The 14,779-nt window shown below is 40.3% G+C and overlaps 1 protein-coding gene across 1 annotated transcript in view; it reads left to right on the forward strand.

Moving 5' to 3' along the window:
- col5a1 (procollagen, type V, alpha 1) overlaps positions 1-14,779 on the forward strand; it is a 98,514-nt gene that overhangs the window by 52,237 nt on the left and 31,498 nt on the right. Inside the window, exons 10-29 of the mRNA XM_044096178.1 lie at positions 1,723-1,764; positions 2,204-2,266; positions 2,362-2,436; positions 3,987-4,079; positions 4,277-4,333; positions 4,473-4,526; positions 4,664-4,717; positions 4,876-4,929; positions 5,051-5,104; positions 5,193-5,246; positions 5,566-5,610; positions 8,216-8,269; positions 8,715-8,759; positions 9,391-9,444; positions 9,521-9,565; positions 11,321-11,374; positions 12,486-12,530; positions 13,496-13,549; positions 14,083-14,127; positions 14,491-14,544. Coding sequence (XP_043952113.1) covers positions 1,723-1,764; positions 2,204-2,266; positions 2,362-2,436; positions 3,987-4,079; positions 4,277-4,333; positions 4,473-4,526; positions 4,664-4,717; positions 4,876-4,929; positions 5,051-5,104; positions 5,193-5,246; positions 5,566-5,610; positions 8,216-8,269; positions 8,715-8,759; positions 9,391-9,444; positions 9,521-9,565; positions 11,321-11,374; positions 12,486-12,530; positions 13,496-13,549; positions 14,083-14,127; positions 14,491-14,544 — 1,095 coding nt within the window. The remainder of the gene's footprint in view (positions 1-1,722; positions 1,765-2,203; positions 2,267-2,361; positions 2,437-3,986; positions 4,080-4,276; positions 4,334-4,472; positions 4,527-4,663; positions 4,718-4,875; positions 4,930-5,050; positions 5,105-5,192; positions 5,247-5,565; positions 5,611-8,215; positions 8,270-8,714; positions 8,760-9,390; positions 9,445-9,520; positions 9,566-11,320; positions 11,375-12,485; positions 12,531-13,495; positions 13,550-14,082; positions 14,128-14,490; positions 14,545-14,779) is intronic.

The following is a 14,779-nucleotide window of genomic DNA, read 5'->3' on the forward strand; positions in this document are numbered from 1 at the left end:
TACTTGTGCAGTTCTAAGCAAAAGGTAATGATTACAAACAAGTGTAACATAAAAAGATATCAATTCATTCAAACTACATGACTATTTACACATATGTATTATAGAATATTACATGTTGAAGGAGAATTTAGCTCGTGTGTTTCCCCATCAGATTCACATATTAAAGATCACCTATGCTGACTAATTTTAAACAATCGGTTGAAATGGCTTTACTCTGCTGTCATAATATTCATCATTTCTTTGTGTCTGATGCAACAGAGTCTTCCTCACTGCTAGCCAAAATTATATACTCCTCTCATTTTTCAGTATTTTTAAGGACTGGCTCCAATATTTGTTGAACTTACACTAAGTGAACGCTGTCCTGCAGCAACGGGTAGACCCTAGTGAGTTTCTTAGCACACGTTTATTTGATGTGTTGACGGACACATGGAGAATAGGGATGCAGCGGTGGGCTCCTGGTCAATTCAACCCTTCACTAAACAGGAAGCTCATTTTTCAACCGTGTTGCAGTTTGGTGCCTCCGTACTTTCGCTTCGTACCATTCGTAAAAACATTTTGTACCCATGTAGCAAATTTGTTACTGTTTCGTTTCTTTTGGTAGTTGAGTATTTTCATTTTCTACCTTTGTAGTTTTGCGCCACACTTTTTGCGGCAAAAACTAGTGTTTCCTACCGACCATGAGTCGATTTATACACCTGCCTTGGAGGTGTATTTCACACTTCATAATTAATGAAAATAAATAAATACAGACAGAAATAAACTTATGCACAATGGTGGAAATACATGGGTACAAAGTATTAGTAGGAAGGGACAATTTAGACCCCCAAAGTTACAAAATGGTGGTCTAAATTGGCAAAGGGCCATTATGATCCCTTAATCAGACCCAAAAAATCTAAATTACCTCTCACTGACTTTATGTTTTATATAACCACATTTTCCTTGCTGCACTTTCAATCATTTGCAAAGACCAAAACAGTTATTTGAAAAACCAAAACAGTGTAGATAAGAGGTGAAGAGGTGGAAACACCCATACGCTTAGCAGTGCCCTGTTATTTTCATTGGCCCACTAATTCTAAAGCTTGACATCAGATGATGTTTAATAGCGTCTTCTGGTGATGTGTTAAGAGATGAAACGAGGAAAAATGTTGGAAGATTTTAATTTTCACCATGATGCTTCAGTAGTCCACCACGTTTTCACATCGAAACGTGGACAGTGCGCCACAAAACGTTAATTACTAAATTGCTTTCAGTTTACGGTGGGAAGGTTCGCTCTACATCTGGAGGAGTTATTAGTTTGTCGATGATACCGTATCATTTGTTCCCAAGCTGAGACACAGGGATCTGAGGACCGATTCAAATCTGTGGTCATTTCCCAGTGAAACAAATGAATTCCTCCCTGACACTCAACACCTCACGTTAGCTTACGTTTATGGAGGAAAACATCTGGACGTCTTTGCTTTCGATTGCGTTAATTCACCCGTTTATTTCGCACCTACTTAATTGGAAGCACATTTGATGGATGGACAGGAACCAAACGTTGATGGGCAGGTTTGCCAGAGGCATGTCTTTGTTAATGCTGAACTGCTACTACTAAAACAGTCCATGCTCATGGCTGCACAGTGGGATGTTGTTGTGCACAGACATATGCTTCATAAACGAGGTCATTAGATTGTTACATTGACCTGTGGAGTATCTAATAATATCTCTGTTTGCATGTTTCAGGGTATGCTAATGGAGGGTCCTCCTGGGCCTGAAGGGCCAACAGTAAGTCTTTTGTTTTTTTTTTTGTCAAATTCTGCATTTTCTTCCTCATTATGTTCTGGTTTCACAGAGTCTTTTTCTTCTATCGATACTGAAGGTTTATGTCACTTGTTGATTGTAGGATAAATAAAAATGAAAGCTAAGATTGGTCAGTAAGACCAGCATTCGAATGGAAAAGTGTTTTTTTGTCAAAGGAGTTGCACTCTGGCAAATGTTTCAAGAACATTTGGAAAAGCCAGGTGCTGCTGACTCCCAGCAGATGGTGTCCTCCATTGACCAGCGAGCCTCACTGACATGATGAGCTACAGTTTAAGCAAATAACGTTGTCCAGATAAAGGGATCAACAGCATGTCCCACCTCCTGTGTGTGGCCACTTTGGGGTCTCGTGGCGAAGGATGCGAATATGGAAATCAATTGACACTTCTTTTTCTGTTCACAATAGGGTCTCCCTGGACCCCCAGGTTCTTCTGGCCCACCGGGCAGTCCTGGAGATTCTGGAGAGAGGGTGAGAAAAAAAAAAACAATCACTTGGGATATTGTCTAGAACAACAGAAACTCAGCCTATTTTGGGAGCTCATCATACATGCTATTCTCTTTAAGGGTCCTCCGGGTCGCCCTGGCCTTCCTGGTGCTGATGGTCTGCCAGGACCCCCTGGAACTGTCCTGATGCTGCCCGTAAGTAAACTCTGTTTGTGTGTCTGTGCGTGTGTGTGTGTGTGTTTGTGTGTGGTTTTTTTCTTATTATTATTTCAAGGGTTGAAACATTTCCTATGGTTTTAGTATCACTCTCTGGTCACATCTACAGCAGTTTTACTAATAACTCTGACACATGTTTCACAATGTGTTCTTGGAGGAAGGGGATTTCCAATGAATCCAATCACAAATATGTTAATAGGGATGTGAGGCTTTAGCAGCCTCTTGTGGTGTTAGAGTGGAAGGACCTCCTTGGACTCCGGGCAGCAAAGATCTACATATTAACCCCAAATTTTTGACTCAAAACCTAATCTACCAGGCATCTCTCCAGAAAGTCATATGGTTTTTGATGGGACAGAAAGCAATATCCCTGACAGATGCTTTTGCAGCCGTTGATCCGACTGCAAGAGTTACACAACCTTTCCAAATGGCATCTCTGTTGTCTACCTTCAAACTTCTCGTTTTCTTGTACTTGGAAGATGTTATCCAGCCTGATTACTTGTACAGATGTGAAGTCTTGCGGCTTCGTTGATTCGCGGATCTCTTCTGGCGGAGCCGTGTGGCGAACTCAGTCTGGATAGTGACTCAAGCAGTTCTGGCGTATCCTGGCTGGCAAACACTGCCGTTTTGAAATCCAGTCCCACAAGCCTAATGAGAAACATGCATCTTTGTTTTGCCATTCTTTCGAGCTGCGAGGACTCTTTTCTGTTCCTTTATTTGACGTTGAGGCACAAGGGAAATTGGTTAACAACCGAAATCCATAGCAGCGCATTGAATTTTCAAGTTACGTTCTCGGTCATGCTAATCAATTCTTGGATTGAGTTGAGTTTTCATGAATTGTTGATGGTCTGCATTAGTCACCAAAGAAATCAATACAGGGCATATCTTATAAATAATCAAACCAAAAGAGAGTTTCACTACAAGTAAAGACGTCAATACAAGCAGCTGTGCAGGAAATTTGATAGATTTCCAGATGTCAGGAGTTACTCTGACGTTCTGTGCTGTGAACAGCAGCAGGTTTTACTCAAACCTTCAGCTCTGAGTCTATTGTTTGTATTATTCCTTCCTGGTTACCAGGATTCTGGAACAACCTTTTACTGCTTTATTTTTGTACATCCGTAAGCCGACAATCAGCCTGTCAGGACTGTATGCGGTCCGATCCAAAGCATTTCATCCAAAAGAAAAGAAAACAACATCACGAGTTGAGCTACACATCCAGCTCTTAATTTTCACTCATGCTGTAATTCTGGCGTATGACCACCAGATGGCAGTAGAATTTGACCCTTCTTGGCCAAACGTGGTGACGGTTGAGACGCTCTGTTCAGCATTTGTTTATGTTTGTTCTTTGTGAAGAACAGTGGAATAAACAAATGTTGAACTTGTCCATTTTTGAGATTTTTTTTTTTTAAGTAGTGGATATTTTTCATACTTTTGTGAGCTGTTTTTTCTTTGTTTTCTTTTTTTTTTTTTTTAAGAATTTGGTGTTTTGTTCTATTCTGCAGTAAAATATGTATGAAACATTCTTTCCACAGTTCAGATTAAGCGCTGGAGGGGACTCTGGGCAGAAGGGACCAGCTGTTTCAGCACAGGAGGCCCAGATGCAAGCCATCATGCAGCAGGCCAGGGTAACAGCTCACAGCTAAACATAACCACTAGTGATAGAGACACTTGTCCGTTTGTATTCATGACACACTGCATGCATTTGCTCTATAAGCGAGTGCGGACTTGTATGTATATTCGCGTATATATACAGTCAAATGTGCCGCCTAAAGCCAACACTCTTATGTTGATCTGTTTCATTTTATTTTCCGTCTTTGTCCAGCTGGCGATGCGCGGCCCGACAGGTCCAATGGGTTTGACTGGCCGACCTGGCCCTCTGGTGTGTACTTTACATCCACCAATCAGGAAACACCAAGACAATCTATTGAATTGTTGCCTGTGCCTTTTAATTGATCAATCTTGACTGAGACTTTACAAAATATCTGATGTTTTTCCCCTTTTTTTTAATCCTTTTTTAGGGTCCACCCGGTGCACCAGGACTGAAGGGAGAGTCTGGAGAGGCGGGACCTCAGGTACTAAATGTCGCACTTTCCTCTCAATAATTCACTGGGAGTGTAATCATCAGATTACACTCCCTTCTTTTTGTAAGGAAAAGAAAACCAGACGAAAAACAAACCAGTATTTGTGATTGACAAATGTTTTGTTTCAGGGGCCGCGTGGACCTTTGGGATCAGCCGGACCCACTGGAAAGCCTGGCAGACGGGTACATGTTTGAGTAAACTTTCCACAAACTCCAACAAGTTCATTTATATGCCTGCGTTCACATCTCTGAACTAAAAGTAGCTCATATTCCACGCTGCAGCTGTTCAACGGTCCTCTGCTCCATTGTCAACGCAGCTAAATACCAGTTGTTTATTGCAGGGTCGTTCTGGAGCAGATGGCGCCAGAGGAATGCCAGGACAGACTGGGCCGAAGGTAGTTTTACTTCCGCAATAGGCAAACATTGATTTAAGCTAATCGCACTTCATTAAAAGCAGATTAAAAACAAGGACTTTGGTGTTCGTACAAGATTTCCCATTTTCCGCGTGTTTTACAGGGAGACAGAGGCTTTGACGGCCTAGCTGGACTTCCTGGTGAAAAGGGACACAGGGTAAGAGATTTTATGGGTTTATGAAAGTAATTTCAGCTTTGTTCAGACATGAGAGGAGGGCAAAATGTAATAATGTCTGTTTTTATAGGGAGAACCAGGCCCCTCAGGACCTCCCGGTGCTCCTGGCGAAGATGGAGAGAGGGTATCTTGGAAGAAATGATTTCACAGCTGTTATCTCATTTTACTGTGCCTAGGAGTCGTAGAGCTGTTGCGATTGTATCCTCTTTCTGCATGCTGTGATCAATACACAAGTACTTTCAACAAACACCTCTGGATTCGACATCTCTCCCTGCTCTCACTTTCTGCACCTCTTCTACCTCATTACTGATGGTTTACATCACCTGATCTCACCCGATTTCCAATATTTCCTAGTCTCAACGACTCTCACACCCTCACCAGGTTCTCCATTATCGTTCCCAGGTCTGCGCCGCAGCCTGACACTGACTTTATCTCTTTCGCAGGGGGATGACGGAGAGATCGGACCCAGGGGACTTCCCGGTGAACCAGTGAGTAATTGCATGCTGCCTTTCACTCGTGCTCGCAGATGTTGTGCGATGTGCAGGCGGAGGTGGGGTTGGGTTAGCACTCGAGGCCTGCTGTCATCGTGTAATTGCGTTAGCGATGTGTGATGATGTCATACATCAACTGCGGGCCGGGTCGCCTCACTCACGTCATTAGACCCTGAGATTTTTATTTTTTCTTTCTGCCTCGCGCCGCCGCGTTTAACCAGGCTTTGCTCGTTCCTCACTGCTGTCTGGAGGTGAGAAACGCTGGAAGTGCACATCAGGGTTGTTAAAGCCTCCCACTCCCACTCAGGAAGGATGTTCACTACAGAGAGTAGGTGGGAGGTGGGAGGGAGGCGGGAGGGCACAAGAAAGACGGAAAAAAATAAATAAATCAGCAGAAAGCTCTTGACATATTGTGCTATGATTCATTCTGGCCACCAGGGTGTGCAGATCTTTTCTGCCAGGACAATCAAGTCTGGTTAGATAACTGAGGCCTATGAGGCACAGCAGAGAGAGAAATAATAATAATAATAATAATAATAATAATAATAATAATAATAATAATAATAATAATAATAATAATAATAATAATAAAAATAATATTCAGTCTGTATTTTAATAATAATAATGGCAATAATAATTCTATTGATGGGGGGCTTTTAAAGTCCGTCAAGAGCACCTAGTCAGCAAATTGCGGTATTCCGAAAATAACAACACCAAATATATTAAAGTTAAGAGAAAATCAAAGCAACGTTAAAAAAAACCGGTTTGACAAATCCGACACATTTTTAAAGACGAAGGTTAAGTTGAGTGAAAGCTGTGTTAGTCAGGCACCGTGTAATAAATAGAGCAGGTGGAGCCCAGAGTTAAGTGATGGAGTGATGCTGCGCAGTAGATCAGAGAGATATGAAGTCTCGTAGTTCTGAAGGCGCTTGAAAGACAAAAGAACCTTGAAAGCGGCACTGCGATTTACAGGATGCCAATTAAGTTGTTAGAGGACTGAAGTAATATGCTCAGAGGAAGGAGTTTTTTTTGTTGTTTTTTTTTTAGCTGTGTGGCAAACTAAAGAGGACAAAATGACAGTAGTCAATTTGAAATGTAAGAATAGCGTGCCCAAGAATAGTAGTGTTGTTTATTATCAGGGAAATTGAATTATGTGCATTGACTATTCTTTAAAGTAGTGTAAAGAAAAATATTACACCTAAAACTCTTAGCATGGTTGAAGGGAGATTTTCAAGAACATCCAACACAGAATTTATGAGACTGAAAAGAAAGTCCTCCATTTCAAAAGAAACACCAGAAGTTTCTGGAAACTAGAAAATTAGTAGAAAATGATGATTTAATCACCATAAACACTCAGAAAGAGAAGAGATTCGGTGAGTGGAATCAAGATTGTAGGTGGATAGAGCAGGCTGTCATCAGCATAATATATAAACAAAAAATGTGACCAAGAATTAGCATAAAAATTAACTGCCAATTCTTTCTATAAAAATAGTTTTAAAACCATTAATGTGAAGCTCAATGTGCTAAGTTTGGTTTCTCTAACATCTGGTTCTTGTTTGGCTCGGCTTCTCTAAGGTGGCTTCTTGTAAACTTTTCTATGACAAACTGTCCTGTCTGTCAGTAGTCAAACTCTTCACTGGTATAAATAAAACTAAATTCTAGACGGCATCATGTTGGATTCAAACGGAAACAGTTTCCTTAAAAGAGCACGTTAACCCTGAAGAGTTAACGTAAAAGTGTAAAAGTGAGTAAAAGTGTCCGAAACAGGCTTTTACTCAGTTTGTATAAATTCTTCTATTTCTCTAACTCTTTTTATTTTAGTTTCTAAACACCAAGCTAGCATTTAGCAACATTAAAAAATCTAAAATATAAAATATATTGTGTTTGTGACCTAGATACTTCTCCCTATACAATAAATAAATAATTAAGTGCTTACATTAAAATAAACTAAACTGGACCTAAGAATTGTTTTTGTTTTGTGTTTTTTAATTTAGCGAGAAACTCAGATCTCGATTTACATAAGCTGTCAGTGAGGTAAGGCTGGAGATGCAAAATTAGTATTTATAGAGAGACGTGTATCATTGGCATTTAAAAGAAATGTTTTTTCGCCTTTCCTAAAAATGTCACCAAGAATTTAAATATTATTCAGAAGTGGGCTGCAGACGCAACCCTGGTTGAAAACTACACACAACTGGGCAGCTCTAAACGCTAAGTGTCTGAAACAGGCTTCTCAACGGCCAGTGAAACCATCTGAACGGGCCGGAGTGAGCGGTCATTTGTAGCTATGGTCTTATGGCTAATAATCAGACCGAATCTAACAAACCGTAGTTATTTGGATTAAGCAGACATCAACCATCTTGGAATGGGAATATTACAGCTGCTTCAAGAGGAAACGACAATAGAGAAGAAAGACTTATGCCAGTTAAATAAGTAAGATTTAACCACCTGAGTTGAAAGCAGCCACAACATTCACAAGGGCGTTTTGCGAACGGCAGGTTATTTTTAAACGTATCATTTTGAAACTGTTTTTAATTATTCATCAGACCTCTCTGAGGTGTAATATCACTCTCAGTCTCATTTCTTCTTCTCCCCCACCACCCAGGGACCTCGTGGTTTGCTGGGACCAAAGGGACCTCAGGGACCTCCTGGACCACCTGTACGTATAACCTCTCCTTCTATTATCTTTTCATATCCTCTGTGTCAGAGCAGATTTGGTATTTACAGAACAGAATACATTTTTACCATTCCTGGGCAGCTACAAAGAGAGCAGACAACACCCGTGGGGACCCACCAAGCTCAATATATCTCACAGACTGCACAATAAGCAGCACACTATTGAGTTTAAGTTTAATATTTTCTGAAATATTTCTATAGCGGAGACAAGACTAACTATAATACTTATAGATTTAATATTGCATGAGCAATGGGCATTGGATTTTTTATTTTATTTTTTAAAACACTGCGCAAAATAGAGACATTTTTTTCCGAATTTGCCTTCAGCAGTTTAAAAAAATAATTAAATGCCGTTAAATGGGTTTTTATTTCAGTGGGTTACAGATTTTCTTCTTCTTTTCGGTCTGATTTTCTCATTTCCGTGACAGGGAGTTGCTGGAATGGATGGCCACCCTGGACCCAAAGGAAATATAGTAAGTAAAGATTGAACTGATTAAATTCCTAAATCAGATTAAAAAGATACCACTATCGGAGTGTTAAGTGGCACCAGTTTAATCACTACGTGTGTATTTAGGCCTCAAAAAGGAGACCTTTCGCACACATCTGTGTGTTCGTACACACACACACTAGCAGCATCAGAGAATACACTCTTGGCTAGTTGTACATTTCCAGCTCGATTTCTGCCAGCGCCCGGCACCCGTAATGAGAGAATATTTTACCGGAGCGGCCTGCTTGCTCTTTTGGGAGTCTTCCAACAAGGTAGAGATGTAAGATCAACAACTGGCCTAGACTCTCGGACGGAGGCAGCGTAATTGATTGCTGGTTATCCTGCAGGGGATGGTGTTTTGTGTTTGTGGTCGTCAGGAAAGTAGGTCTGTGAATGTTCCCCGCGCTTGTCCTTTTGCATTAAATGCAACTAAATTTCTGAAATCCAGCAACAATGTGAGGATGTAGAGTATATTTGAGTTAGAATTGGGTAACACATTATCATTCAGTTGAAGCTGATTTCATTTCGACCTATTTTGTGCAACATTTTTACCCTGTTTTCCTCTTGAAAAAATAGCCTCATCGGTGTGTAAGGAGCTCTCTAAATGTTTATTCCAGGGACCTCAGGGAGAGCCAGGCCCCCCTGGACAGCAAGGCAACCCCGGTGCTCAGGTAGGTAATTTACATTAGATTTCTGTCTCAGCTATCAGAGATAAAGGTTCCAAACAGTTTCTTATCCTCTCCGCAGGGACTCCCGGGGCCGCAAGGAGCAATTGGACCTCCAGGAGAGAAGGTAGCAAATCAGACCTGCTGAATGTGGAATTCCTGCTGGAGAAGAAGAAAAAATAATAATGAAAAAAAATAACTGCAGGAAAGATAAAATGTTAATACATGCAGACCCAGAATCTGTAAAATTATTGGAATTTGTCTCATTCATTTGCATGAGCAAGAAAGCCAAGCTGCTTTCTTATTCAGGCCCAGATGCTTATCACACAATTATGCAAACACATTCCCATCCTTAACACAGAATACGGCCCCATATACAGCAGAGACCCATTCAAATCCTGATACGTTTTAAGACAATTACAGCCATATCACATTCGCTGGCTGACACTGTAGATTATCGAACACCAAGAGTTTAAAAATTAATTACATGGGTGGTATGTTTTCCTCTTCTTTTTTTTTTTTTTTTTCTAAAAGAAAGCTTTGAACAAAACGAGATAAAGACTCAAAACTCAACCTTCTCTTTCAGTGTGTGATCAAAGCAGTCATCAGCTTAGGATGTTAATCCCAAATAATCTTGAGTTTTACATAAGCCGACAAAAAATGATAACTTGGGGTATTTTAATTTAGAATCTGCTGAAAAAACCCCAACATGTAACATATCCTTTTTAATCTTAGCTATCTTGTTTTCCTATCATCATTAGCATATATATATATATATATATATATATACATATATATATATATATATATACCTAGAACTGGCGATGTCAGCCTTATGGTCAGGTTAAATAGACTAATTATGTACATGTACATTATGTACATTTTGTTTTAAAGTTTGGTTTTACGGCATCGTGCGCATAAATCGCTGTTTGGTACTCAAGTTTTTAAGTGATGGTTTGGTATTATTTGGTACAAACACATTAAGAAAAGTGAAGCAAAGCCTATTTTGTCCCCCCAACACAGCCTTGAACCGAATATAGTTGTTAAAATTGATGCTTAGAGCATGAATTACACCAGATTAGCATATCCTCTTGCTAATGTAATACTGAGAATATTCCGGCTGTAATGCTAACAAGTAGGAATTTTCTCTACATTCAGCGTCTGTTTAAATCCAGTGTTTTCCACCATGTTGCAGCTACAAAGACTCTTGATGCTGGTCTAAAAGCGTCTGTTTTTAATGGTACAGTAACCTGGTTTAGCACTTTAGCTTTTCCATCATTTGACTTGGGGTGATGCCATTTCAAATGAGTAGTTAAGCTCCACATAGAGCGAGTTACTTACATTATTTTTGTTAATGAAGATTCATTAAGTGCATTTTACTTTCTGCGTTGCCACCGGAGTATGAAGCGTGAAGTTACGAAACAGCAGAACTTTAACGGTCGTTCGAGGTCCTCAAACTTTTGTCCTTTTAACGTTTTTTTTTTCTTTTTATGTGCTGCGTTTTTCGAAAGTTGCTTGAGGGAAAGTAGATGTTCTCCATGTGCAACGGTTTGAAAAGGAGACATAAGCGCAGGTCACAAGTGAACTGAACCAAAAAGGCACTTTTTGAAAATTATCGGTTCGAATGTGTATCCTTACACCAATTATTGACCTTTATGTCCCACCATGTAATTTTTTTTTTAACTTTAGAGATAACGCTCAATTATACACGGTTTTATTGTCTTTGCCTCATCATCATTTGAAAAACGCCTGAATGTCTCATTTTATGTAACCGGCTGACTTCAATTTTTGAAGTCTGCCATTGTCAGGACTTCATGTCGCGTCGCTGCAGACTTATATAAACTTTTGCAACATATTGACTAACTGTGTGATGTTTGTCAAGGGTCCAACTGGAAAGCCTGGATTGCCGGGAATGCCGGGAGCTGACGGCCCTCCGGTAAGTTTATATCAAGATCTCCAAATTATATCAAATTTGAACTGTACTAAAGCTGACGAGTGATGGATGGATGGATGTGAAACACTGTGAAATAAACTTCTGTAGTTTCATATCGCTTTGCCACATTAGCGCTTTTAACGTATACAGTGCGAACCACCTTGATGATTATTAGTGTTGAGCATATGGATGATAGAACATCTTCATTTGGCTCTGTATCAGAAGCTCATCACACCCACACAGAGTACTTTATATGCAAACACCCTCCTTCACATCGCAGGCAGCAGTGACACCTGCACTAATGACAGATGTTTCTCGGAAATCACCAGGTGGCTCCTACCATAAGAGTGGCCAAGAAAGGCTTTTTGAGGTTTAAGTAACTTCAGGGGCAGGGTGGGAAAAAAATAAAATAAAATAAAAATTGAACTAGAATGTGAGCTGAAAGATGAGACAAAATGGAGGAGAGCTCTTATAATGCGATACGTCGCTCCACAATCCTTCAAAGGTTTATGTTTCGGACTTGAAATAGCTCACATCCATCCACTCAGACTTTTTTCTTTTATTTCATTTGTTGTCTATAACTTCAATTACAACATCCTCAGCCGTAGAGCTTCCTCTCTGCCCCTAATTTCTTTCCTCTTTTGTATCCATTTCGGCCTCTGTGCTAAAAACCCATCAGTGGCTTTGCGAAGCTCCTTTGTCTCACGAGAATCCAATCAATTTTCCTCCAGACGTCTTTTTACTGGACATCCACGTGCGTGTTCTGTGTGGTGTTGCTGCAAACCCGGCGTTGTGTATTAGTTCACACGGGAGGTTCCGGGGGTGGGCGAGAGTGTATGCGCGTTCGCATTGTGAAGTCTCAAAGCGGCTTTGGTCTCGGCTTTTAGAGCCCAGTAATAGCTGTGAGTGCATCTGCAACACTGTGCATTAAGGATGGAAAATGAATTCCCAAATGAGATTGGACCCTTGAAAGGTCCACTTTCCCAGTTTCCCAGTCAGATTTGCCCTTCAACAGTTTTACAGCTTAATCTTTCAGTTATAGGCATGTTGCACTGTTTATGGTGGTAATTATGCGGAAATGCTATGCAATAATATTCCTCTCAATAATTCACAGGGTCATCCTGGCAAAGAGGGCCCGACTGGGGAGAAAGGACACATGGTGAGGTTTTTTGTCCCCGTCTTCTTCTTCTCCTCTTCTGTCTTGATTTATTGAGAGATTTCTAATTGGATTTTCTTTCTTCCAACATTTTGGATGTTTTTTCCCCACATCCAAGAAGATAAAATTAACAAGTTTTGCGACTGATTATCACTCTCCACTTTTCTAAAGCTTATAGTAACAGAAGTTTATATATTTTATAGTAATATAGCTTATGTAGTTTTAGCTGGTTACAGTGTCTATTTTACAACCTTCGAAACTTTTTTTCTAGTTTCTCTGCATTGAGAAGTCATTAACTAATTATATTAAACACAAGTAAAAACAGTCATTTCTGTTTATATTTATTACTGAATTACTGAAAACATGCAACCTAAATTTCAAGAACAATGCCAACACTTAAATAGATCTTGAAGTGCATTACAAGGGCAGTTTTGCTGTTTCATTTAGCCTTTCTCTTGCTCCTTTAATAAAACTTTAATGAGCACCTGGCTCACTTGAAAAAAGCAGTTTTCCTTTTAAACCAGCTTCTTGAACTTTTCGTGGGTCACCTGAACACGCCACTGATGCTGAAAATGTCTAGCTGTCTGCCTGTTTCCCTCGGTAACAACTTCAGAGCAGAGTGATCCTGCCATCTTAACTTGTTAACGCTACTGCTAGCTAGATAAGTTAAGAACTGTGATTATGAACCACAGTCAAACCCAAATAACTAGATCATATTACCTGGAAATAATCACCAATTTTGTGGTAATGTTAAAATAATTATATGATGGTATGAAGGGTTCATTGACAGATGACTTTTGTTTGTACGTCAAATAGACTGGCAGGTCATCAGTCCCGCTAGTTAAGCTAAAAATTGGCCATTTCCTGACATCGGTTGACGTATCAGTCCACCTCCTGCTGCTAGTCCATGTTTGAGCATTTTCTGTTAGCGTGATGCTAGTTCTTATCAAATGTCGGTCTTTTTTCAGGGCCCTGCTGGACCTCAAGGCCCCATTGGTTATCCTGGACCTCGAGGTGTAAAAGTAAGTTCATCGCCATTAATGTCGAGTACATTTTTGGAGTAGTACAGTAGAGCTAATGCTCCGTTAAAGGGCAAAAAAAAAAATATGTGTTAGGATATTGTTTAGTGTTAGCAGTTCATTATTGTTTTGCACAACTAATGACGGTACAGATCATGAACTGTTTGTCATGAAAGCACAGACGGCAGTGCACAGTAATAGTACAGCTTCCACTGAGGAAAGGGGATCACTCAACAAGCTTGGCTTGCACTCAAGAGATCTGGTTTTAGTTGGCTGAAATCTAGAAGGACGGTCAAGGATTTCATTTATCTTTTCTTTTGCTCTGCAAAAAGTTTATATTCTCTGCGGGGAAGATTTTTAGAAGAACAGTGAGTCATCTACTTCAGAAGCTCTTGCCAGCCTTATTTTAGAAAAACTGTCATCACATTGTGGGTGAATATTTTCACCTGCCAGAGCGAATGCGCCGCCGTTTTTCTCTCTCTTGTCCCGTTTGCTTCCCGATTGTCGCGTAACGTCCGTCTGATCTTGTGTCGCAGGGAGCTGATGGCGTCCGCGGCCTCAAGGGAACCAAGGGTGAAAAGGTAAGCGGAGGCAGGCGGGAGGGCGACTGAAAATAAATCAGTTATTCCAGTCAAATTTGACATTACCAGAGAGATGATGGTGATTGTGATTAAGCTGATGATTGGGGTAGATGGCCTTTGCTTGCTAATGATAATCGCAGAACACATAATTTTGGTGTTGCAAAAAAAAAGGGGGCTATCAAGTGTTTCTATGGCAACAATGGCTCTCGTCTCATTGCTGCTCTGTCAGACTTGACGTCTGTGTTTGTGTGCGGGCCTAATCTGGAGGGAGTAGAGGATATTTGACTAATAAAAAATGTTTTTTTCTCATTAAAGCCTTGTCTGTTGCACCTCTGACTGTGTGTTTTATTTTTCTCATGTTAGGGGGAGGACGGATTCCCTGGCTTCAAGGGAGACATGGGCATAAAGGGCGACAGGGTAAGGTTCAAGTTTGACTTGGAAATGACTTCACACCCGTCTCTGCTGGCTCACATTACAAACACACAAACTTTAGTGTGTTTTATTTGTATTTTTGTGTCTGAATGAAGTAAATCATTGAATAATTCTGAAGCAGAAGTAAAAGGATGCATAATATAAAATAATCTGAGAAGTAGCCAAGAGGCTAAATGGCAGCTCTGGAGGAGCTGAATGTATCTAGAGCTTGGGTGGGAGA

Source organism: Gambusia affinis, linkage group LG17, assembly GCF_019740435.1.
Source record: "Gambusia affinis linkage group LG17, SWU_Gaff_1.0, whole genome shotgun sequence".
In the NCBI taxonomy this organism is placed as follows: Eukaryota; Metazoa; Chordata; class Actinopteri; order Cyprinodontiformes; family Poeciliidae; genus Gambusia; species Gambusia affinis.